This window comes from Simochromis diagramma, unplaced genomic scaffold, assembly GCF_900408965.1.
Source record: "Simochromis diagramma unplaced genomic scaffold, fSimDia1.1 OVJJ01000131.1, whole genome shotgun sequence".
Classification (NCBI taxonomy): domain Eukaryota; kingdom Metazoa; phylum Chordata; class Actinopteri; order Cichliformes; family Cichlidae; genus Simochromis; species Simochromis diagramma.
This window is the reverse complement of record NW_024387200.1, coordinates 7,091,666-7,118,603: the sequence shown is the minus strand read 5'-3', so window position 1 is coordinate 7,118,603 and position 26,938 is coordinate 7,091,666. Positions and strand designations below refer to the sequence as shown.

At 40.3% G+C, this 26,938-nt stretch overlaps 2 protein-coding genes across 3 annotated transcripts; one reads left to right on the top strand and one right to left on the bottom strand.

The window, feature by feature from the left end:
- The first annotated feature begins 1,200 nt into the window (after nt 1–1,200).
- On the top strand, nt 1,201–13,270 carry LOC120745700 (LHFPL tetraspan subfamily member 2a protein-like). The gene is made up of 3 exons (XM_040050767.1): nt 1,201–1,327; nt 8,975–9,674; nt 11,586–13,270. Exons 2-3 carry the CDS (start codon nt 9,272–9,274, stop codon nt 11,840–11,842), a joined length of 660 nt encoding a protein of 219 aa, XP_039906701.1. The 5' UTR covers nt 1,201–1,327; nt 8,975–9,271; the 3' UTR covers nt 11,843–13,270.
- Nucleotides 13,271–14,175: 905 nt separating this feature from the next.
- LOC120745699 (secretory carrier-associated membrane protein 1-like) lies at nt 14,176–23,851 on the bottom strand. 2 transcript variants are annotated; one of them, XM_040050764.1, is made up of 9 exons: nt 23,600–23,849; nt 22,677–22,757; nt 22,346–22,456; nt 20,380–20,491; nt 19,498–19,626; nt 19,156–19,315; nt 18,392–18,493; nt 18,180–18,297; nt 14,176–17,010 (listed from the first exon to the last, which is right to left on the bottom strand). In XM_040050764.1, the coding sequence occupies exons 1-9, from the start codon at nt 23,654–23,656 to the stop codon at nt 16,849–16,851; spliced, it is 1,032 nt and encodes a 343-aa protein (XP_039906698.1). In that variant the 5' UTR covers nt 23,657–23,849; the 3' UTR covers nt 14,176–16,848. The 2 variants fall into 2 exon arrangements, with proteins under 2 accessions (XP_039906698.1, XP_039906699.1); XM_040050765.1 differs by lacking the exon at nt 22,677–22,757 and having other exon boundaries at nt 23,600–23,851.
- Nucleotides 23,852–26,938: the final 3,087 nt, after the last annotated feature.

Genomic DNA, 26,938 nt, shown 5'->3' with positions numbered 1-26,938 from the left:
GTTTAGTCTCTTATCTGAAAGGCATCTTCAACTCAGAAAAAGCTTGAAGAAAACATATACAAGAATCTAAAAGGAGTCCAGCTGCCATCAGCTCAAGCGCTTTAAACCATTTATAAACATTCAAATCACAAACCCTTACTCCTTAAAGATTTTGGTAACAATGTTATGCATTTAAAGAAATATTTGATAAAAATGATTAAAACAGTTATCGTGGTCTCATAAAAGCCAGTTTAAAACCTTTTGTTTTTCTGTTTTTTTGTTTACACAGTGTTTTATTAAACTAAACCAACAGCTCCTGGTTTTAGCTCCATATTTGGCAAACTGGTTTCAGGATGATATCTTGTTGCTGAACTGTTGCGTTAAAGTCAAAATCCAAATCACAAGTCATCACAAGCAAAGTGTTTATCTGTTGTCAGCTTTTTAAGGAGAACTTCTTATTCTCATGTACAGCTCCATATAGTTTCCCTTTTTAATAATTCCTTATCTTTTTCATACTCAGCCTCAGTGCTGCCACCCAGCTTATCCTCTCATCCTGTGTCTTAAACCACTTTAGCAGCTCTCTTTCTTTCTTCTTATTGGCCCCTCCTCATAAACAAAAGCTTTGAACAGCTGCTGCTGTAATCACAGCCAGAGCTGTGTGTCTGCGAGGCCAATATTAGGTATATCGCTCTGTTTTTGTAACATCATACAGAGGCAACACCAAAAAAAAGGCTTTTGACTCACATGGATTACTCAAACGTATGTTGACCTCAACATAAAAAGCATGAACGGCGCACTTTAAGTATGTGAGGCAAAATTGTTTTTTCATAATGATAATATTTATCCAGGACTATTTCATTGGTCAGACTGAACATAAATAATCAAATATCCCAGTAAAATAACATTATGTAAAATGATATCTCACCTAAATATACGCAATATATGATATGTCTACACTTATGTGTTTTTAGCAGTACCCATTAAGATTTAAAAAACTGAATTTCATTGCACAGACAAAAAAGGAGTGCGTAGATCGTTCTCGACGCGTTTAATTGAAGAGCTGAGAATACGAACATCCAGGAAATAGTAATTTTTTTTCTAATCATCGCTACAACTTTTCGTCTACTTTCTCTGTGGCACACGGCAGGGGTGGGGGATGGGAGCGAGAGGGGGAGGCGAGAGAGGGGCGTAAACGGGGGGAGAAAGGATGGCGTCAGATGGTAGCGGGGCGGGTTTGTGGGAGGGAGAAGGAGAGAGTCCCGAAGAAAGGAGTGAATGAGTGCTTGGAAAGCTGGGCTGCCCCGGGAAACGAAGCAGTGTTTCAAAACTTCTCCGCTTTTCGACTTCGGTAAGTAGAAGAGTTTGTAGCAATGACACAGCTTTTGGCCGGCAGATGTGAATCTCACTGCTGAAAATGCCATTAAAGCACAGCTGTAAATCAATCGCTGCTCAGCCTAACGTTCATGTGTCAGCTGATTTCTTTCGTCGGAAAGCTTTTCATTGATTATTCGCAGCTGTACGTTTTTGGAGTTCGCATGCTTCGCTGAGTTGTAATACACAGGCATGTTGCCACTTTAAGACTTCTTGGAGGATTGTGCGTTAAGACCGCATTTATTCAAAGAGTGAACTATCTGCACTTGCAGCTGGCTCCGTGTTCTGATACAGCATGTGGCAGCGGTTGAAAACGTCAATATTTTAATGGTTTTCACCTCTTTATCTGTATTTCGCACATGTCCGCACAGCAGCCCTTTGTCCCCTTCCCTTTCCACCACAACCCCGTGTCCTTGAAGTGCGGTGCAGGGTGGAGGTCCATCTTTGGAAAGCCACCCAGGGAGTAATATTCTCTCTGCCTGACACACTGTTGCACTGTGAGGGGAAGTGGTGCTACATCATAAACCAAACAAATCAAGAAACATCTGCAGTGTTTACTCAAGCTGACATCAAGAACAAACTTTAGCAATAATAATGACAAAAGTGGGTTATGACTAACTTTCAGTGAGGACTTCTCATTGTGACTCATATCCAATGATCAGTACTGCATTTTTTGCACTTACACGTACAATGTTCAACAAATTCCAGTGACCTTTTAAAAGATTATGTAGTTCTGCCGTAATTTCCTTCAGTGTGATTGCTCTAGCCTGCCCTCTTTTCCTATGAGTGAGTTTTGACAAGCGCAAACTTGTTAGGTGTCATTGAATGGAGCAATGTGCTGATGATAGCCAAGGGAGATGTCTTTTTCTTTGCTTTTTTTTTCGGTGAAAATACAAGCTGTGCTTCTAGTGAATGCAGGAAATATCGTAAGTCATATTTATTTATTGAGGTTTTTATCAGGCTGTGATAAAACTAGTTTTTAACATAAGCATAAGTGATGAGTCAGGGTCACGATTGACAGACTTCTAATTATTGTAGATAAAACCATTATTATATCCAGTTACGCCACACAGTTCTTCACATTGTTGCTGTCCTTTAGATTTTGCTTCCTTCTGGGAGACTCCTGTTCTCTACTGAGTGTGATTGTAAACTGTCCTTCATGCATTCTTTGATATGTAAACCTTTAGAGGCAGCCACAGCTGGATACTCAAGTTATTTATGGAACTCTTTTCATAGACTAACATAGTTGTGTTGTGTGGCCTTTTTTGTTTTTACCTCCTTGTAATTATTGTTTTCGTCCGTGTGTTTTGATACATTTCTCATTGCTAACTGAATGTAAATCTCAGAGTGTGAATGCAGTGAGAGGAAATGTCACATACATATACAAACAAGGATTTGAAGGGATTTTAGTATTTAAATCCTTTCCAAATGGATATATTAGTGTTTATAGTAGTTTTATAGAATACAAATCTAATTAACATGCCAAAGCTCTTATGATCTTTTAAGGAAAGGAAAAAATAGAAAAGAAAGGAATAGATTGTGTGTATGTCAATCATCCTTTCAGAAACAAACTGGAGAGCGGGACGGCTGAAGGGGTAGAGCCAGCCCGCGTCATGCATGTCTTTGTGTAAGTGAAATGTGAGGGTCACTTACTGACTTTGTGCATCACAAACTGTGAGGCTACAACAGAGTTTGCATGGGGAGTGAGAGGCCGGGGTGTTGCACAGATTGAATAGGTTAGGGGCCATGGCGACCTGTTTTTGAGAGTGAAGAAGTGCATTCTGGGCCAACGGTGGCATGTCTTGGAGAGGTAGAGTGAGTAAGGGGGGGGAATGGTGTCGGCATGGCTTTGTGTTGCCTTTGTTGAGTTGAATTCTACCAGATGAAGACGGCTGATTTTTCTTCTGTTTTTTGGCACATCCACACACACACATGCGCACAAATGAGCCTGGCTGATACTTTTCTGTGGGGAAGTCATGTGTTTGTTTTTTTTTTTTGATGCGATTATAGCCAGGTTGAGTGAGCACAGGCTGGGACAGTTTATGATTGTGTATTTGTGTTTGTTTGTCAGTGAAGTGGGATCTATTGTTATGGCATGATGTTGGAGGGCTTCTCGCTGTTGACTTATTGTTTACATTTTTGGGCCCCTCTATTGTCATCGAAACCTTAGGTCCAGTGGTTGTATATGAAAGTTAGAACTGCTGGCGTTTGTTCATCAGCGGTAATAGTCTTCTGCAGCTTGAAATGTTTTATTGTGTTTAATCTGGGCCTGCAAAATAAATCTAACTCACTCTGGAGCGCTAAACATGCATTTGATGGTGGCCATCACTCAGTGGCAGACTTTATGAGACACAAATTGTGGTAAATGCCTATCCATGGGAAACATTTTCTCCTCCTGCAGCTCTTTCATTCCGCTCTTTATGGAGGGCAGCAAAAGCAGCAGCTCACATGGTTATGGTTAGCAAGAGAGAATTCTTGATGAGAACAGCTCTTGTTTCATAATATCTGGGACAATTGAGCAAGTAAACCAAAGAAATCAAACTTATCTTTGCGCTTATTGTCTTTTATGCTTGGTATGCCTTGTGTGACGCACTCTTGGGTGCTCTCTGCTCTCTTGTTGAAGCACACACTGCAGTAAGGTGGATGGTTAATCCCCTGAGTCTATAAGTTTAGGTGTGGCAATCAAAGGACTAGGTAAAACGTATTAATTCTGTTTGCAACATCTCCTCTTATTTTTCATTCTTAATTTTTCGTTTAAACAGCTGACATTTGCGATGGTAAACATGGTCTTGGTTTCACAAGTTTGTTGGAGGTGAAGAGAGCGTGGCGTTGATGTGTTTTTGTTCAGCAGATAAAAATGAGCAGTGATAAAAGTTTACAAGTCTACACTGAAGGCCACAAGTGATGATGAGTCTTGATGAAGCACCAAGAAGCTTTTATTAATAATGTACTGGAATTAATTGGGAAAATAAAGACATGCGGTTAATATATTTTTTCCGGCGTGGGTGGTGGATGCGTTGCTCCATTCTCACTTGCGTCATATGGAGCTCAGCTGCTTGCATTCTTTTATGGTAGAAGGACACGTTTGATCCCGCCCAACTCTGACTGGCATCAAACTGCTTTAGTATCATATTTATTTTTCATTTTCCTAATTTGTGATGATGCAGACAGAAAGTTTTATCATTTGAGTGTGCTTGCTGTTCACATATTGTATGAGCCCTTGTGTTGCCCTAAAGATAGTGAGTCAGCCTTTTATGAGGCCCTTACTTCCAGAGGAGCAGCGCAGAGCAGAGCTCGACTTAGGGCTTATGGTTTAGGTTATGAAAAATTTGCTACTGGGGGATCTCTATCCAAATTAATGGGGGGGGGTCATCTGCTGTGGGCGGCTGATCTACCAGCTCAAACATGCTTTTCTAAACAGGCTCATCACAGAAAAACAATAGCATTTTCATTGTCTCTCACATCTTCAATGAATGGACTTTGTTTCCCATTTTAAGGGCTGTGTCTATCCTCCCTTTACCAAATAATCTGGGTCAGCATGCTTTAGATCTCTTAACCACCCACCTTCAGTCCTCATTCACTTTTCACCCTTCAGAACAGACTACAGTGGCCTGCACTCATTACCTCAGCACCTTGGCATGATACCAGCACTGTTGCTGATATCTCAGACCAATTAACTCCTCAGCGGCTTCCTCTAACGGCTAGCTGACTGACCCACATATGTATCTGCTGCTTTATCTGGGGCTTGGAGTCAAACGGACATTTCGTTTCATTAGTAGAAACTTTACTGGGCATACAAACTGCTTGGACAACAGGTTTCATGTCTAACCTGTGGTCCACATGGCTGGCTGTTGGCCCACAGACTGCATTTTTTGTAAATTCCATGAGAGAAAGTTTGTCTCGTAGCAGCAAGGAGACTGTTCATGTTGGCTTGTTGAATGAAGTATTAGAAGGCTGTGTGTAAGTTGGCTCGGGGCCCTCTCTACATGCTTGTAATGCTGTGCAGCAGGCTTGGTTTGTGTCAGGACAGGAGAGCAGCGTGGGATAAAGCAGGTCGAGATCAGATCCAGAACCACATTACCGCTGAACATCTTTCATCCTGTTGCATATCTACCGTAACATCAAACTCTGCATCAGGGAGGATTCATGAAAGAGTCTCCACGGTCTGTCGGTGTTGGGGATGATGCATATGAGAGCGACTCCACAAGCACAGAGAGAACTGCAGTAACAAAGATCTGCCTGTTTCAAGATATGTATCTATCAAAAGCAACAGGGAAGCAAAGGCCTCTCACCCACAGCGCCTTGATCACCGGGTTATGAATAAGTCATAATTCTGAGTGTCTGATGTGCCGTTAAGTGTAAAATACTCCTCCCCAGTGCTCATATAAACACACAGAAAATCTTGACCTTGCTGAGGAAGTGCTGTTCAAGCGCTTTCCCAGAACAACCACCAAACAAGCGGAAAGTATTCATCAATTTCAGGATGTAGTGACCTTTATGCTCTCTCAACAATACTGCAGTAAGCACTCTTATGCACAGAATGTGCATATATATACATGCATACATCCACAGACTCAGGCAAATGCCTATCAACAAGTTGGTACTAATGAGTTACTGCAAAAGTTTCTTGCAGATTAATTTGTATGCTCTCTACATTTTTGAGTTAAATACAAGCATAGATAATACTTCAAAATACTTGGTCCTAATAAAAGTGTAACATTAACTTTTTAAGGCTTAATTCTGACAGCACTCTTTGAGACTAGAGAGCGGAAGACGAGCTGTGAGTGAAGAGGTTTCCTGTAGTAGCTGAGAGAGATCACACGGTGCCTGCTGACTGCCTCGACGAGGTATGTTTTGTAGGCTCCATCTCTGTACAGAGCTGCTAATTTGTGGGCATTGTAGTCTTAACAGAGAGCACCATGCTCAGGCTGGATGGGTTATAATCAGCTGCAAACAGACGGCTCAAACTCCAGAGGAACTAAAAGTGTAGACTGTGTAGCCAAAAACAAAAGCTCATGCAAACAAATGTACGCACATGGTTATGTGCGCTTGAAAGAGCCACATTAACACGCATTGATTTTCTCACAATGCACACGCACTTAAAAACAACATTTCTGTATTGTAATGATTTCTATAAATAGAGCTAAAAAGTTGCCTGTGCGGTGAGTGCTGTTGTGTGATATGACTGCCAAATGGAAACTGTGATAACAATAAGGAGCCATTGTGTGTGAAGAGGCCTGGAACAATCTCAAGGACTGTAATAGAATAGGGCACTCCCTAAACCATCCTCAAACACATAAACACACTTCAAATACCTGCTTATATTGTTCTCTGTCTTTTCTTTACAGCTACAATTCCCTGAAATTCGGATTCACAGCTCATTCAGACACACTGTGTTTAGATGGGTAGTTTGACAGGTCATCCTCACAATGCATGAGTGAATCTCTAAAACGTTTGCACAGACACTGATGCTTCCTGTTTGCTTCCTGTTTATTTCTGCCATTTCCTTATGGGGCTGAAAACGACCAGTGATGTTGGCGGATCTTCTTCATCTCTACTCAGCCCAGTTGTAATTGAAATGCACTCCCTCTGTTTAACCTCCCTCTGGGTAATTATTTGTAGACGGTGTATTTTAGCTGGAATTTTGTGTGATCTCTAATTAGTGTGTGAGATAGTAGTAAGAGAATAAAGTTCAAGTGTCCCGAAGCACTAAAATTCTGCTCAAGCACAAGCAGACGAGATGAGATTTAACTAGGAATCTTTAAGACGGCTTCACCGTCCAAGTAAAATCAAAGCAGACTTGTGCACAAGCTACAAACACATCCTGCCATGACTTTCAAACACAACAGGGGACTGCAGACATGACTGAATCCCCCTGAACTGAATCACGGCTTAACCGTTCCAAATCTCATACCTGCTACTCAAATGTCGTCATGCTTCGACTTTGTTGTTATGATCTGGTTAATCCTGACTTCACGTGATTCAGTGTAGGGGTAACAGATAATACTTGGTCTGGAAATTCCTGAAGTGTTTTGCCTTGAAATGACTTGGATCGTGACAGATGTGGTGTAATGATTTATCGCCTTTAATTGAGGCTGGATGGTTGATTATGTGATTCCTGGTGCTGTACTTGGAGTATTCCTGGCAGGTCACCAGAGTGACTTACAGCTCTTAATTAATTTTTTTTTGTGCTGAACTTTTCATCACTGGCAAAATGACACATTCAGCAAGAATTAGAGCAATAACATTGACTCCTATTAGTTAAACAAGCCTCTCCTCCCTTCTATGTGAAAGTTATGGCTCTATAAAGTGCCTGACTAATGGTTTCTCATAACTGATACAGACGGGAGAACCCCTTCTGTCTTAACTCCAGTGGTGCCAAGCTGTGCCAAAAATATTCGTTTGGTTTTATGGTTCCAGATTTTGAGATCTCTGAAATATCTCCCACTCCCTTTGTACAAAAGACATGAATTTTTTTTTTAGTTCTTTGCTTTTGCAGAACTAGAAAATGAATGAAGGTTTAGTTAGTTTAGTTTATTTTTTACAAAATCTTTAAATATTGTCTGGGGGAATGCACAGACACAGGTTTCCCTTGGATCTACCAGTGAGATCTGCCAAGATAGTGAAGATAACACATCCTGCATATTTTTCTGTATGTATCATGCAGCTGGTTCATGACATCAGAGGGTTTCCAAGAAACTTCATTGCTCCCCTAAGACCAAGGATGCGTCGAGGCCAATCTGGTCACAGCAAGTAAATCATAATGCAGCAACAGTGCCATTGATTGTTGGGACTTCTGCCCATTGCACGAATACAGATTTTATTTCTGTTGAATAAAGAACAAAGAAATGCATTTTGCTTTGCTAAGCTTAATGAAAGCCAGTAACTAATGCTGATGTACATTCATTTATTCAGGCTGTAATTTAAGCAGTGAACTGAAGGATCCCATTGATGTCGTGTCTGCCTGTGACAGCGGCGAGGATATGGCACATTATATTGTGTGATTCTATCAGTGGTTCCATAGTGTAGTGGTTTACACATTTCCCAAGTGAAAGATTCATGGTTTGATTCCAGGAGGAGACACAAATTCCTCGGGGGTTGCATCAGGAAAGGCATCTGGCCAAAAATAAAATCTACCAAATCAAAAATGTGGAGCCACCCACTTTAGTGAATACTGAAAGTGGCTTTTGTTTGATTCTGTCAAATGTGGCATGCTGTAACAGAGTTTTGTACTGCTCTGCGCTAACACCTGCTTAGTGGCAAAACACACAGTTTCTATCCCATTGCAGATAAAATCAACCAGCCAGATGTCTACCATGAGTAAAACGAGGACAGAATAAACTCTGCATTGTGATTCATCATGACTGTTCTAGCACACACTGGGAAGTTTGCCTTATTACACACTCATAACAAGCTGTTTGTGACTTTAAAGTAGCGCTTTGGGAGTAGGTTTTTGGTAAGGATGAATGTTTGATGACAGAGGGTACAAATTGGACACTGTTTGTCATCTGGAAAGCCTAAGGAGGAGCGTGATGATTCATAGTTGCTGGAGAATCATTTGTAGATGTTTCTTACACCCTGTCCTTGTTGTGTTGCTGACTTCAGTGTGTCTCTGTTCATTTAGGCTTGCTGTTCAGGCGGTATCATGACTAAAGGAAGCTGATTTGGTGCGCTGTTGCCATTTGGGATGTCTGAAGCCAAACATTACCTCAAAGAGGAAGAAGGCAAAGAAGAGGTGAGAGAAGGGACAACATCTGCTCTGAGAGGATAAGATCAGCAGCCCATCTGGATCTGCGCAGGGAACCTAACAGACCTTTCTCTTTCTAAGGAAGGAAACTGAAACTCTCCAATAGCTTAAAGGGCTTCAAGAATTTTTATTAAGTTTTTCATCATTGTTTTTTACCTTCTCTGAGCTAAAGCCATGTGCCATGTTATTGTAACATGCCGTTCCATGCTGTGGACCCTACTCAGCATTGTAGTGGCCTTTGCTGAGCTCATCGCATTCATGAGCCCGGATTGGTTGCTGGGATCGCCTCGGAATGACACCAGCGGGACCAGGGCAGGAGTGGACTCAGAGTACCGGCCATCTCTCGGCCTTTACAACCGCTGCCTTCGTATTGGGACCTCGCAGGTGAACTGTGGGCCTTATGCCACGACATTTGGAGAAGTGGCCAGCGGCTTCTGGCAGGCTGCCATGTTGTTTCTGGCAGCGGGGACATTAGTGCTTGGGTGTGTGGCCTTTATCTCCATCTTCAGCCTGTGTTTTCAGAGCATCCTGAAGAAGAGCATATTCAACATCTGTGGACTGCTTCAGGCTGTTGCAGGTAAATTGTGAATCTGTATGTATGTGTTAAGTATCTTTGTTACAGAAAGTAATCATGTGCCCCCTCCCACCTTCATATATATGTAAACTATGCTCTGAGGACAGCTTCCACTAAATTGAAATGTTTTTTATTTTATGACATAAATAAATTATAGTATGAAAGGGCATATATAATAAAGTTGCTGGAGTAAAACCAGTTACCAGTCAGATTAAGGGGTCACCCCAGAGTATACTAGTATGTAGTCTACTGTTTACAAAATATCAATGAAAACTGATTTCAGAAATTACATATCTAAGTTTTTTTTTTAGGTTTTTATCTCATAGTATACAAAATGAAAATAAATATAGATTAATTTTTTTTTTTTTTTTTTAAAAAGACACAAACTGAAATCATGTTCTATTAAATAATAATAATAATAAAAAACTGAAACTAAAAATTGGGACCATAAACTCACCATAAAAGGGTTTTTGTGAGATCAGGACATCTTTTTGTAACCATGTAAGTCGCCCTCTGCTGGCCATTTCTAGCCTTCTTTTTTTTAAAAAGAAACTTAAATACGGGGGGGAATTACAATTCCCTATGTTTTCTCAGTGAAAAACATTTTTTTTAAGTGTTCATATTTATTGGTCGTTATGATTTATACAAATATGACACAAATAGATGGTAAATGGTCTGTATTTGTATAGCGCTTTACTCAGTCCCTATGGACCCCAAAGCACTTTACACAGTCAGTCATCCACACATTCACACACACATTCACACACTGGTGATGGCAAGCTACATTGTAGCCACAGCTGCCCTGGGGGGCCCCAGAGGCGTGGCTGCTGGACACTGGCACCACCAGGCCCTCTGACCACTGGAGCTGGGGCTCGAACCGGCAACCTTCCAATTACAAGGCAAACTGCCAACTCTTGAGCAACGACCGCCCGTGAAAGATGAAGATGAAGAATAGTTGTTGGATAGGTGGCAGAAATCATACCTCAATCCAGCAAATGGCAATAAAAATAAACAATTAATATACTATAACACAGTCAGGTGTCAAATAAAGTAGTAAAATAACAACATTATAAACAGAAGGAGTTATTAAAAAGACCAGTCTCAACCAAGACAGATTCATTTTTGAGTCCAGACACAAAGTTTCTGAGTTTCCGTATATATTTACTCTTAGAAAAATAACAAGCCTGCAAACCAACCCTCCATAATTGTTTATTGAATTTAGGGTTGCAGTGGGCTTGAACTTATTATAGCTGACTTGCCATGAGGCTACAAACATACAACAAATACATGAATATAAGTTGTTTTGTTTTTTTTTTTTTTTTTTCATTGCCATGAATCTACTGGGTTCATTCACCATTAATACTAGATGTTGTATGTTACAGGAACTGATTTCAAGAATAGCAGTGCTGAATCATGGTCAAATTCAAGAAACTGAGGAGCTGCATATCACTTGCTCCAGAGCTATTGCTAATATGCCAGTATAGCGTCTATCACATCAAGTCTGTGCAAGCAAGGCTGTTCGAGCTCAGTTTTGAAATCATGCCATAGTCTGTAAGGAATGTCAGTACTGCTTTTGTGTTGGCAAGTTACAACATCTGACTTTACAACATCTGATGTTCATCATACTTTCCCAAGTTTATTAATCTTACCACTGTATATTTTGCAATGAATCACACAGGCGGGTTTGACTGCCCAGCTTTATTGAGTAGGTAGTCTGTAATTACGTGATATCACCACTGAGGATGAGGGTCAAAGGAGTTCTCTCCACCCATTACAAATCAGCTCGTCAGCTGAAAAATTGGTGTTGTCTTTAGCAAAGTTGACTCACTATTCTCCCACCTGCACTGCGATTTGTTCAAACCTTCAGCTCTGACATGACTAAACCCCTCATATCATCACCTGCTCTTCCTCCAGGCCTGTTACTGATGGTCGGCCTCATGCTGTACCCTGCTGGTTGGGGTTCAGAGAAGGTGAAGTTCTACTGTGGCGCCGATGCGTTGCCGTTTCGACCATTTAATTGTTCACTTGGCTGGGCGTTCTACACAGCGATAGGAGGAACGCTAGCAACCTTCCTGTGTGCCGTTCTGTCTGCACAGGCCGAGATCGCTACTTCCAGCGATAAAGTTCAGGAGGAGATTGAGGATGGGAAAAGTCTGATCTGCCTGCTCTGAGCCTTTAGAAAACCTGGGAAGCTGCAGAAGATCACCCACGGTGTAATTTCTCTGATGTGGACTACAACTTCGTGGAGGGAGGACAGATGTTTCTCAGTGGGGATTTTCTTCCCCCCTCGTGATAGTCTGGATAAAATCAGCTGATTGTTGTAAACGGCCTTAATAACGCCCCCCCGACTTTTTAAAAAAAAATTACTCTCTTGTGATGGAGACTACCTGATGAGCAGTTGAAAAGGGAATAAAATGCTTCCCCCCTTTTAGAACTTCAGTTTAAAAATCTCTGGTAAAGCTGGAGAAGGAGGAATACTTATATACTTATAAGTTTTTTTTAAATTTTTTGCTGGAATAGCAGGAGGTTAGTGAAATAAATTGGATTGGCAGTGGATAGGTTTTTAGATTTAACATGTTAAAAACGGCCAGAAAGCCAGTTTATTTGTTTTAACCATCATTATGTTCATTCATAGGGTTCGATCACTAACCACTACCAGATTCAACAACTCAAACACCCAGCAACGTTCTTGTACAAATATTTTATTAATAATAATGCTTGAGTAAAGAAAATCTGTACTTTTGCCACTTCTGGTGATAGACATTAACTTGAGGTTTCTTAAATGCCTATGTGCTCTGATTCTGTAGTAGCAGGACATTGAGACTCTTTTTAAACGCTTTAAGTTGAAAATCACCACAGAAGGGATTTTTAGTTTCAAAGGGAGCTCCTCCTGTTTAACTGATTGTGTAGCTTAATAACCGTTTGTGTGTGCGTATGCAGAAACAAACAAAAGAAAACAGAGCTCTGCCAGATGTTTCATTGTGTGTGGCTTCGTGACGGGCTAAAGCAGCAAGATAAAGCAGGTGGTTTATCATGAAATACCGTATGACATGCAGAAAGCCATAAACACAAGTCTGGCTTTGTGAAGGTGCCCAAAAGGAAAAGATAAGGATTGAAAAAACCTCCCACTGGGTCATTACACTTCATTCCCACTCGTGAGTGATTTGGACACTTTTGCAAAGCTGATTAAAGTGAACCTCCATCGCAGTTTGATGGTTTTCCAATTGGAACCTATTTTATTTTGCACTCGGCCTTTAAATCATTTCACATTGCTGCATATTGTATTAATTTCTAATTCATCCATTTAAATGTTTCTGTATATGTTAGGATTCATGTGATGGAGTGCTTTTATTCATTGTAGATGTGCAATAATTCCATTAGTGTTGTTTTCTGAGAGCAAGTAGGCAGAATGAAAGTGAACTTGTGATATGGATTTACATCCAAACACATAGTATGACTGTGATTAAATATATACTGTCTGCTATTTTTGTTACATTAACAAAAGAGTATAAGTGGAACACTGTATGAGGCTTCGTGTATGAGAGGGTGATATATCTGAGGACAGAGAACCCGTGCTTAAATAAAGCAGGACTTCTTTACTCTGTGTTAGAAATGTGTAAACTCTGTTTCTACTGTGCCAAGACTTCCTGATGAAACACTGACCCCTGGAGACGGACGGTGGACATTAGCTCATAACAGTGTTAAAAGAGGCTTGTGAGGTAAATCTGAAGTGATATGAGATGATTAACAAGTTTGTTTGTTTGTTTTTTACTGGCAATTTTTAAATTTTATATTAAATCCATTTGTTTAACTTTTGAAAATCTCGTGAATCTTTTCATCTCTAAGCATGTATGTATGATACCCTGCAAACTGTGTCACGGGCTTCAGAGTCTAAGTGGTTCTTAAACTTTTTTTAGTATGCCACCAAAAAGAAGTAATTTGTATTCAAACATGACCAGTAAAATAAATAAATGAATGGATGTATGAATAAAAGAAATTGTCATGATAATGAGCCTACAGTCTTGCAAATGGTAGAGCAAGTTTTAGTTAGCTGAGTGACATCTGTAGCACATCTGCTTCAAGGTTTAATGTGTCGTATGCTCAGAGATTATCTTCTGCATACTTTGGTTCATTATAACAAGCGGTTACAACCAAGATGTGAGAGTTACTGTTGCCTTTGGTCACACTGCTTCAAGCTGAATCATTCTCCACTGACCTCTGCATGCATCAGCACAATCTTTGCCTAGAGAACTACGGCTCACAGATTATTTTCTCTTTTTCAGTCCATCCTCTGTAAACCTTAGAGATGGTTGTGTGGGAAATTCCCAGTAAAACGGCAGTTTCTGAAATTCCGAGACCATCTTTCCTTCCTCATTTTGACACAGGTTAAATTTGAGCAGATACTCTTCTCCATGGTTATTCTTAATGCTTTTTTTTTTTTTTTTTTTTTTTTTAAATCACAGCAAGAGGATAAATTTGTAATTATATAACAAATCCACAATCATTTCTTTGAAATTTTATTTCATGTTAATACCATAAATATACAAAACTCAAACTATTTCACATGCGACAAAGGCCAGACAAGAGTGCATTACTTCTTTTTACACGTGATTTGATAATGGGGATCGATTTTTCAACTTTACAAAATATACAAGTGTCCCTTTCTGGATGAGTTTTTTCTCTTTTTCTCTGATTCAGTGAAATAACATAGTCACAGGTCCAAAACACAGTTTTGTGTTGGCAAACTTCAAACACATTGTTCTGTACTGCTGACCAGCTCATCAAATACATCAAGAAATTACCCACTCCAGCATGGCTTTGTAAAACAACTGTTTGAAACTATAGATAGATGGGACTCATGTGGGTGTATGTAAGGAAAAAGAATACCTCAAAATAAAACATGGAAAGGGATCACACCACAAACTGAGATTTGAAAACAAATCTGTATGGACATTTGGTAGATTTCTCACAGCTTTTCAGGACATAGAATAACACTTGAGGGAGCTTATTTTATTTTTTTTTCCTCTTTCATACCGACCATAAACACACATCCTCGTACGACAAGCACACCTCTTGCAAGGTCAAGTTGCAAAGTCATTAAACACTTTAAAAAAGAAAACTTTAAATCTAGCTGATGCTATGACAGTGTCATTAAAAAACCCACACAAACCAAAAAGGAAACAAAATGCAAACAGTTTAAATTACACCATAAATAAAAACATTTTTTCTCTTGCGCTACGTTCAACATAAAACAAGAAATGTGCAATGAATTTCGATGAAATTACGTCCAAATCAAAAGAATACTGCAGAGATCTAGGCTTATTCTTTCAGGACAAATTACCGAGCCTCAGCTAGCTAACACTGACAGCATTTCGTCCACGATAAAGTTCAGGCTATACATTTTTAATAACAGTAGTGCCAGTTATCACCCGTCTTCTGCCATGCACATCTTCACACACTCACCAACATCATGAGAGGTGCTAAAGCACAAAGAAAAAAAAATAAAGAAACCCACATCCATATTTCACATCAGTGACAGTAGTCTGTACAACTTGGTGCTGGATAACACTGTTATTATTGTAGATAAATTAGTGTATCATAGTGACGGCACCCAAAGTCCAATCTTCTGTTATATTAATGCTTATTTTGGCTATAAAACTTCAAATGCCAGTAATTCACTACTGACCGAGGAAAACAAAAATGGAGTGTTAGCCTATGTAGTGTACATATACACGGTGTCAATGTTTTTTTTACAAGTTTATGTATGCAGGTTAATCTCAGGAAAAATGATAGCTTTATCACTTTATCCAGAACTGTGGACAGTGATTCTTCTGTGAGAAAAGGCAGGTCTGATCCCTATGAATGGTACGCATCCTTTTCAATAGGAAACACGACAGCGGGAGGCCACGACTGAGCGCCTCTGAGATTCATAGCAGCGTTAGTTTTCGAGTATGAGGAGCTACAAAAACAACCGAGGGCCACACAGTTTTTGCGTTAATACACACATAAGGGGGAAAAAAAAAGCTAATATTCAATTTTCATTCCCCTTTTCCCTCCAATTTTCTTCTCTTAACCGTCATCTTCTGTCAGGCAGCCACCGAGACATGCAAACAGCCCTCACAGCAAAACCGAGGGAGAATAAGTAGGCAGACATTCACCGAAAACCAGCTCCTTGTAGCTGGGACCAAAAGGAAGTGGGAAGAATGACTTTGCCAAAGACTTAGCTACCTTGGGTGTGCTAAACATGCATGCCGCTATCATGCTGTCAAATCTAGAGATGCTGACCCAGCCCACGTTGTCAATCAAAGTAGCACACAGAGCAGGAAAAAAATGGCTCACCTGGCAGGTGTTGTTTGGGGGGGGGGCAGGTCCTTATATAAGAACATACAGACATTTTCCTATTCTTGTGATTTTTTTGTTTTGTTTTGTTTTTTTACTATAACAAGAATGGTACTTGTCTCACAACAAAAGCACAGATATAGGACAAGGTACCATTTACCTTTCAGAGCTTAATGACGGAGCACTGGATTATATTAAAAAAAAAAAGAAGAAGAAGAAAGAAATCAGAGCCACAATTTTCTTGGAGTGAAGCAGACATTCGCACAGAGGCCCAGCCACTTTCAGTATACGGGCAAGAAAACCAAACTATGTGCAAAACACCACGGTCAGATCACTTTTCATTTATCAGGCAGGAAGCTGTTTCGGGGTCATCACCCTCACAGAAATAAGGTATGGTCGAGCTGCGACCTTTACCTGACCTAGGATCACCTCGAGGGGACAGACGAACAAGGAGAGTAAAGGAGTGCGCAAGCGTGTGCGATGAAATCTCACACAGTCGGAGCACACCTTGAGTCACTTGCTGGATGTTTTGTGGGATGTGAGCAGATAGTCACCTGACTGAAAAGCTGACCTGGTGGATGCAGCAGAGCTGATATATGATTTAAAGTGAAGATGGACAACTCCGATCGTTTTTTCCGTTATTTTGCTTCACACTTTTTAAGCAAAGTGTGTCGGTGCAGGGCAAGCATTCACAAATATTATCAATTTGATCCGAGGACCAGCAGGGCCAGAGTTGTGCATCTCCATTTTTTCTGTGTGTGTGTGTGTGTGTGTGTTTAAGTATATGCGTGTGTGTGTGTGTGTTTAAATGAGCACTGAGCACGTGTACCACATCTGTTTATGGATGAGCTTTGAAGGCCCCGCGAGCAGCGTTGGATGCAGCATTGGCTGCAGCGTTGGCAGCTGCAGTCTGAACGGTCTTGTTAGACATGACCCCGGTCGCAAACTCTTGCTGGGCTTTCTCAAAACTAGCACCGGTGGTGCGATAGAGCGCGTGCACCTGTGGAAAGAAGACAAGGAATTAGTTGCAATCAATTTATTTGGTTTAAATTTACCAAAAGAACTGCAGCACAGCACGATAGGAAAGATGTTTCTCTTCCTGTCCAGTCATAGCACTGATTCTTCTTGGAATACAGCACTATTCTTATTTCTAACACACTACAAGATGATGTAGACCAGGGGTGTCAAACATAAGGGGCCAGAATGGGCTGGGAAAAAAAATACAATCTGGTCCACCGGACAGCTCTGGAGAATGTGGAGAGTGGCATTAATTTCAGATTTTTTTTTAAAAACACCAGCAAAGTAAAAACTCTCTGATCTTTCACTATAAACTAAAAAAAGATTTTAAAGAGACTTTTCTGCAAATTGATAAAAACTTTTGAAATTTTGTTGATTTAACAGTCAAAAAAGCAGTTTTGTAACAGATTTGTTTCATTTACTACAAGAACATTTTTTTTATCAAATAGAAAAACTGAGTCACACTGTGGAGACTGCACTTCTTTTTCTTTGTTCTAAGCTATCACAAGGATTAAATTTATAGTGAGAGAAAGGAGGAGATACACTACTAAAGGGCCAACTTAGGATCATAGTGGGCTGTAGTTTTAGATCCCTAGTTTAGATGTTTCCCTCTTTTCTGTCCACTTAAGTCCTCGTAGAAGCAAGTCTTCTTTATTGGCAGCCATCCTGGCAACATTTGCGGGCACTTATTCCAAGCTAATAAAACCAAAGCCCCAATTAAAATGAATGGAGAACGAGCCATAACTTTAATTTCGGAGGTCAACTTCACATAAAAACTGAATTGGTTGAATCTTCATTTACATTTGATTTGGTGACTTTGCCCAAAATGCGAAATACAGAACATCATGACCTCGTTTAGGTTGCAATCCAGAGAGCAGATATTATAGAGTACACTACCCTAACTCTTTACTACAGTTACAAGTAGATCTGTCTGCCACTGCCCAACTGGCTCTCATATTTCCCGCTTCAGCTGTCGATTTGCTCGGCACTCCTGCCATCTTTGGCATTCCAAAATTCTCCCACTGATTTCTCAGAGTGCCACATCTCACTTTTGAAGCGTCTCTATGTCCTCTCCCCAATATTGTCACAGCAAAACCTTTTACTAATAATATCCTTTGTCACAGTAAGGATGCCGTCTTTGTGTTGTGTTACCTTTTTAAACATAATGAGGGAGCCCACAGACAGAGCAGTAAAGAGGGCTGCGATGAGTAACATGATGATTCCTACAGGGATACTGGTGTTCAGGCCAGTTAGAGCTGCGATCCAACCACTGGCAAGACAAAGGAAAAAACCAAGATGACAATGTGATCTTCAGTGCACACTGATCTACGGTGCCTGGATCAGCTCAAGTACAAAATACTCACCATGTTCCCCAACCAGTGATGCCAATGGTTTGTAGAACGTGAACTCCAAACTGACAGATGTAGACGAAGAAGAAGACAAAGAAGCGGAACGAACTGTCGCTCCTACGGTGGAAAAAAAAGAAACGGTAAGAGAGCAATGTGGAGGGAATAAAGTCAAACTGTGCCACTAGTTCATCCTCCATTAAACATTAATTACTTAATCCTTCCCTCATTCTCTCAAAGCCTTTATGCGTGAAATAGTCGAGTGCACGGTAAGAACATGGCAAAGTCAGCTGCCCAACTCTTTTTACCAGTTTCATATTTGGAACACTATTAACTTTATCTTAAGTTAATTTATGTGTGTTAAAAGGAAGGTGCACATCTGTTCAGTTTTTATAGAAGCTGAGAGTTTGTGATGTTTGAGAAATGCTGTGTGAGCTTGTTCTTCTGGGCACACAGGTTTTCTGTAAGGGGACTTTAAATCCCTGAGCTGCTCCTTTAAGAAGAAGACAGGCAGTAAGTGTTTTTATTTAAGATAGCCTTGATCGGCCACAGACACAGGAGATAAAGCAGAAATGATTTTGGAGAACATACCTGTAGCTCTGTGTTCACCTAGACCTACTCTCCTAATCTCTTTTTTTGGTGTCTTTTTCCAACCTTCCTGTGTATACAATTTATTGTATTTCAACTATAAAAACGGAACCCACATATTTATAGAGACTTGGACCCCAAATATCAGTGGAAAGGCAGTGTTTTTCTTTTTGGCTTTTCATGTTTCAGCTTACCTGAAAGCCCCGTAAAGCGGTCTGTACCAGCAGACGAAAGAACATGGGGTAAAAAGCAGAAACCAGAGCATAGCCAGGCCAAAATCTACGCCACGAGTTGGATCCACACAGAACCAGGCCAAACAGCCAAACATGTTCACAAAGAGCGTGCCTGCATGGACTGATAAACAAAGATGACAAAGAACCTCAGATTAAACCTAAACTTATACTAAGCAACATTTTCTATACAGATTCTTGTGAATGACCAAACGTTTGATGTTTCTTAGGTAACTTGCATCATTAACCACTTGATGTGGTTAATTTAGAAAGAAATTGATGAGGTGTGCTAAATAGTACACTTACACATCCAAAGGTTGTACATAATCTTTACAGTCTTCTGGAACTCTACAGGGATGTCCACTGCAATGTCGTGGTAAAAACATGGACCAACAGGGAACTTCTCCGGTAGTGGAGGCCAGTTGTTCTTCCGCCCTGCGTGGAGAAACGAAGCAGTGGTTGGATGTTGAGCTTTTTCATCTGAAGCTAAAATATTATTAAATATACTAACAGATTTGTTTGCAAGAATCTTAACAAGGCAGAAAAAAATACGTTACAAGTTATTATCACCACGGACATTATCCTACAATTAGTAAATGTGAATAAAGTATGAGTGTTTCATTCAGTCTATTCAATTCTACTTCAATTAGATTTGTCCTATGTACATTTAAACATGAACATGCACTATAACATTATGCCTTCTTAATTCAAATACAGAGAAATACTTTCTTTTACGTTTTAAAACTGTGTTTGTCAATCACCATTTATTTATTTTATGCAACTTGTATTAAATCTCCAATTTTGTAAATCAGACATTCACTAAGATATATAGCTTGTGTGTCGCTTTCACTCCCATCCTGCACCACACGCACATACACATGCACTCACACACATGCACTCACACACAGCAACACACTTTGGTCCATTTGATCAACTGGACATTTTTTGGCACAGTGCAAAACTTAAACTGGAACATTTCCTGTTCCATACTTGTGTAAAACTGTACCTGCACAGAATTAAAATGCTCTTCACAAATTGTGCGCCACGCCCGATATGTTAGTGTCAAGGTAAGAAGTCAACTTTTAGATCAGCGCTGTTGCTAGTCCAGCTCTGAGTGGGACCCAGAATTCAGACTTTGAGGTTGAAGCGTGCGAGTGATTCAAATGGGTAACTGATGGACTGACTGACCTCCGACGGCTCCGTGGGACTGTAACTCTCTCTCTCGACGATCGAGCTCTGCTGCTTTCTTCTCCAGCTCTTCCTGCCTTCTCAACAACTCAGCCTGAGCACGCGCTTGGTCCTGAGACAAACACAGATGTGATCTTAAAGCTCACAATCCAACATCTGACAGAGGTCCAGTATGACGTGAAGTCCAATGATGTAAGTAAAGGTTTTGTCACTCAGGGAAAGCTCAGACATGTTAGTTTAACAAGGGAAAATACGGGCTCTGATTTTAAAACGTATCAACAACTGCAGTTCACTCACTTGCCTCTAACAGCTAGTTCTATACAACTCTAAAGTGATGCTACAGGTGGAAAAGGGTCATTGAATGGATCCACACTATTCAAGACAGTGACATAAAAGGGTGCAGGAAACATTAAATGAAAAGGCAGTACCTCATTACGCCGCTGATGGGCCATCAGAAATCAGATAAGTATATGAAGAACAAGAGGAAAGGACAGAGTGTTGTAGTGTTGCAGGTATGGGGACAGTTGCACATTTTTGGTTCTTTTTCAATTTTGATCACCTTTAACACATAGAGCCCAAAGTCTAGGTTCTCTGGGACTCGCTAGCCACCTTTAACTCTTCTTTTTTGTACACAGGGATCTACAGAGATAGCTAAAAAAAGGATATTTGAACACTGCTGCTTTTGCTAGTCTGCAACAGAAATGCTGGTTAACTAAAGCGACCCACCATAGAAAGCAGCGCCTCTCTCTTTCTCTGATGGGAAATTGTAAACAAGCAGGTGGGAAATGAGACAGACAGCTGCGCAAACTAGTGTGAGTTTGCAGCCCACTCGTATCTAGGCTGTGTCGAGAGCTTATAACCACTTGATTGGAAAAATGTACAACTACATTCTGCACAGACATGTAAGGAAAGACGTCTGCTGTTGGAGAGACTGCTAACATTAGCCCATGTTTTCAAACGTATCCAGCACTGTGTGTAAGATGTGCAAAGTACCACTTATTCAGCAAGATTAAAAATACTACTTATTTTCAAAGAATGTGATTAACTGTTTAAAGTAGCTCTTAAAAACATAAGCAGTATTTCTATTAATAATGTTTAAGTTCTACAGTCCTAGTTGACTCCCTTGAGTTTTTTCTCAGACCAGTAAATTAATCTTTCTGAAAAGTCTTTAGTCTGTGGAAACTTCAACATCTTCCCTCTAAAGTGCATTTTAGCTGCTTTGACTGTAAATTCAGGTTCATCCCGTTGCTTCTGTCAGCAATAAAATCAAAGATTAATGTCAGAGTTAGAGTTCCCTTGGGATCCGTATAAACCCCAATAACAAAACCTCCACCATTCTTCACAGATAAAATTTGAGACTGAAAAAACAACGCCATCAAGCCAAAATTTTCTTTGATTTTTTTGCGTCCTTCTGGACCTTCTGTTAATGAGTATCCTCAGCGGTTTGTATCTAGTGCTGAACTTGCTCCAGTTAAATAAACAAGACAAGACGTGATGGATGTAACAGGACAAGAATAGACAGGAATTTTGCAATGATCTACACATTTGTGTCCAGCTGTTGATGTCCACCTCTGTCTGACAGATTTTTCTCTCTTATCTACCTCACTTGCACTCTGACTCTCTTTACTTGTCATACTAACAAAAAACTCCATCTCTTCATCAACTCCAAGCTAGACATTAACTGATGTTAACACACTGCTTCCCAAGAAATGTTTCACAGCCATGTTTTCAATTACTTTTCAGCACTTGCACATTGGGCACTGTGTGTTTAATGGCTATAACACACTCACGGCTCTTTTTATATTATTAACTTAGTAGAAAAATGAGAAAAAACATAGTGCGACTAACCAAATATGTTTAGTTTGAATTGCAAATGACAAAAACATGTTGACAACCTAACTGAAACAAAAAAATGAGAAGAAAACTGGATGTGAAACATGTATATGAATGCTCCTGTGTGTTTTACCTGAGTCTGTTGCTGTGAGTAAGCTGGCGGCTCTTCTGTGGGCTTCATGATGGCAGGCTGTGTGTTCTGGGAAGGTGCTGGAGTAGATTTGGGGGTGTTTCTTGGGGCTGCCTGTAATCCAGCAGAGATTCTCTATGTTAATATTTGTGCAAGCTTTAAGAAAAAGTGTAATTAGGCCACAGTCATATTTTGTCACTGAAATCCTCTGTGACTGAGAGGAGGAGGAGAGAAAGAGGATGAGGGTAAGGGATAAAAACGAGGTCACTGACTAAGAAGCACATAAACGCATGCATGCACACTACTCATCAATGAAGTTGCCCGTAAAGCTGACCGTTCTGGCGTCTGTGAAGGGGTTATACTCCTCCAGACCACCAGGAGGGGCAGATCGTGTCACCTGGGTCACCGAAGGATCCTACAGGGCAGAGAGGTCCACATAGGAATTTAGGGAGTTAAAACTAAAACTGCAAGACCAAAAGCTTCATTCACAAGATGCCGTTAGACGGTCTTTAGTTTCTGAAAATCAGCGGTGAGAAGTTTACATAAACAACATGTAAATGTCTCACTTTAATGATGGTATTCTACTAATATTAAGGCTTTCCACCATGTTTTGTGAAAAGCTAAAAACGCGCAAGTTTAAACACCCTGATAAACACAGCTTCAAGTAAAGGGGACTCAACAGTTGCTTGAAATTAAAGCCTTAAGATTTCTGGAAGCGTGTGGTTTATAAAAGGTGGAATAAAATACAAGCTGTAGCAGAAATTAATAGCTTGTTCCCTTGCTTAACATCGAAAACAGATGTACAGTGTCTGTGTTTCCAAAATATTAGTCTACATGACTGCAAAGGCAGCCAAATGTTTGCTGGATACTGTGAAAGTACATAACACACTGTGATATGAGCACAAAAATGCACCTGTCCTAAGCTAGCCACCCGGTAAACTGTCCATCAAGCTAGCAGTGGCCAGCGAGTGTTTACAGACGGTGGGCAGAGCTAATGCTATCCAGCTAGCTAACGTTGACATAATGTGTCTTTGTTCTCAAATGACATAATTCCTTTAAATTCGTTTACAATAGATATCCCCAGCAACAGTGAATTGTGACCATGTAATTATTCGGCACTCCCTCTACAAAACTATCGAGGAATCAAATTTGATGATTAGCTCATTCTGCAAGCAGGGATGCTAAAGTGAGATTGGCCTCAGTGGGTTTTCAAGCGTATACTAGCTTGCTTGCTTGCTAGCTAGCCGTGTCAGCTACCTGAAAAGGATTGCTGAAATCCGGGTCTGCGAACGGGTTGCTGTCGAAATCGGACATTGTGTAGCCTTTCTAACAAGAGTTTCCTGTGTGCGGGAACTCCCCGATTCTCCAGGGAAGACTCAGGTCCTTTGATTTGACTGCTTCTCTCTGCCGCCTGCAGTCTTCTCCGCCTCCTGCTGATGGAGACCCCTTGATTAGCAAGTTAGCCAGTAGCACAAAAATGGCAGGAGAAGAGAGGATGCGTGATTAACAGAACGGTCTACGTCACAGTTTCAGCACCGCGGACAGCATGATGCCCGGGCAGGTGCGCTACCTCTGAACACAAATGTGCAGAGCACTGCACGACACACCTCTGGTGTATTGTATTGTTATGTACTGTATTTGTGTGTTGGACTGTGTGTGAGTATTTGAGACTTAAACATGGAAGATTACAAGTTCACATGTTGCATTCAGTCTCCGTATTTCCAGAGTACAATGTGCAAAACATACTACATGAGAGTTTACTGACCACAAAGGTCATCCAGTCCTCAAACTATACGCAAAAGCTACTGCCTGCCTTTATGGCAATTTGTTGTATTTGTGTGATGTTATGTAAGTATACAGATGTTTACTTACTGTCTGCAGAACACAGGATCCATCTGCATCATGCTGAACTGATACAAATTCTCTGACTAATAATATAAGGAAAATCTCACTCTTACATTGTAGACTCCATATCATGGATTACTGTACTTAACCCATTGGAGCATCTATTTGAATCGGATGATGATAGTTTAATTATATGTTTCTTTCTGTGTGTGCGTACTCTCCTACGTTTTGCACATATGCATTAAAATGGATGCTCCATCCATCCATCCATCCATCCATCCATCCATATTTATCATTTTCTGGGTTGTGGTGAGGCTGGAGCCTATCCTGGTTGTCATGGAGCTGAGAGGTGGGATACAAAATTTGCCCTGGACAGTTAGTCTGTCACAGACTCAGGCCCAAGCCAGGCAGTGGATTTAAACCCAAGACCTTTTTGGTGTGAGGCAACAATGCTAACCGCCTCATCACATGCAACAAGTCTTTTTCACTTATTAAAAAAATTGTAAAACTTTGACCCACTACAACATTGGTGTTTATCTTATTATCTGTAAATAATTAATAACTAAGAATGATCCAAAGAAACCGACCTTTTGCTTTTATTTCAAGTGCACCTTACTTTTCTAATTTCTTCCACACTGAATTACATTTTCAGTAATGCTATGTTGCTTTCAATGCAGTACTTTGAAATTAGTTATTACTTTTAAGCTCTCAAGATTATTTTCATAGCGTGCCCATATCCACATAGCCATACAATAAGTTCTTTCTATAAATTATTTCTATACAATTAGTTTTTATTAATTATTTTTTTTTCAGTTGCCAAACAAAGAAGTCAACCTAAACTTGTGGGGCTGCTTTTACTTGTGTTTTACAATTTCCACCTTTGTAAGATGTAATGGCCAAATCTTTCATTCGGTGTACTGATGAGAATGTCTTCCCAAATTAAAACTTCACCGCCTCAGCGCAAAAGTGGAACTAAAAGGCAAAACCTGCACACCCGGGCTAATGTGAGACAAGAAAAGATTTTTTTCTTACATCATCCTTGTGATCATTCAGTAAACTACAATATTTGAGCTCCTGTAGGTCAAATACCAACGCAATCTCCTCCACTTGATGATTATGATGATTACGTTAATGATGATAATGATGATGAGGATGGTGATATATGGAAGTGTCTGCTGCTCACTTGGTCGCTTGTGCCTGTGTGAAAGAAGTAGAGAGGAAAACCTAGACTGCCTTTTTCATGATAAGTAACAGTGACCTCTTTATCTGGAGCAATCCCAGACAATTTACTGGAAATCATTTTATCTCTCTTGTCCACATATAAGAAGTATCAGCCCCCCTGAGAGCTCCTGTGGTGTGTGTGCGTGTGTGATTTTCTTCACTGGCTTCAAGATTCAGTTATATGTCAAAAATGCCCACTTGGGGGAGCTACGATCCAAAAGGTCTCTTCAACCCCGTTTTGCAGAATCCTTTCTCATTTTCCATCAATTTATTTTCATTCAAACCAAGGGTGACCATGTGAAGAACATCAGATCAGTTGACAGCCTGTAAATGTGATTTAAACATTTAAGCACCATTTACCCAGATTAAGTTTCAATTGAAGAACAAATGCTATTAGGTTGAAATCTTACAGTATGTTGTAAATGATGGTGGTTAAAATATTCCCTTTTCACTGTTTGAATTCAGCTGCTCATTTTTAAACAAAGGCAGCACGTTTCTTTAGTTTTATGGCTGCTTATCATACAACCGTTACATGAAACTAATGGGTTTTTGTTAATAAGCAGCTAAACATTTTCATGGCAAGTTAATGTGCTTTTTTGCTTTATATACTGTACCTATATAATGTTTGTGTGGATGAACTCTAGATAAACACAAAGTGAGAATTCATTACAATTCAACTTCAGTACACACACGCGCACACACATAAATGAGCATCGGTTCCTCCCCTAATCTTGTATTAATGGACCCAATCACAGAGTCTATGAATAATCAATGGCCAGTGGTCTGCAACCGCAGTGCTGAGACCTTGAGTGAAACTGAATTTTCCTAATAAGACACACACACACACACACCCACACACACACATACAATCACACCTTGTGGACCTAATAAGCTCTAATGCTCTGTGGGTTGAAAATACGTCACATGGTTTGTTTGCTGTAGAATGTGAAAGATAAACATGCTGTGCCAGGATGTGCAAACTGTGTGCATGGACGTACTCTATATGTGTGTACAGGGGAGGAAAAAGGTGTGAAAAGAGGGATCTGTCTGTCCTTGTCCACTTGTCCACTGGCCCTCTAATGCTGCTTTCCATAGATGACTCTGTGAGGAAACAACCACTTTGGCTAATAGCTGCTACATTAGTCTCTTAACCAGCTGGTCATGGCCATTTAGAAATGTTCATTAGGTCGCAGACCAGAGTGGATAGGTGAGATAGTTCACTCCACACTGTTGACTGTAGAAAGACAGGAAAGGAGACAGAGAAAGAGGAGAGAGAGAGAGCGAGGAGAAGGGCGGACAAACAGACGGTGAGGAAGAAACAGAAGCAATTTACTGGCCAACATGACGACCAAGTGTAAAAAGCCACAGATGCAATTATCGTCATATTGCTCTGAATAAGAACCTTGTGCATAATTAGATCTCATTAAGGTCTATGAGTGTTATTTTAGGGCTCTGAAAGGTTGGATAAGCAGCACTTGATATTATGGCTTATTAATGCCGCAACATCTGGTGCCATTCTGGCAATGGCCT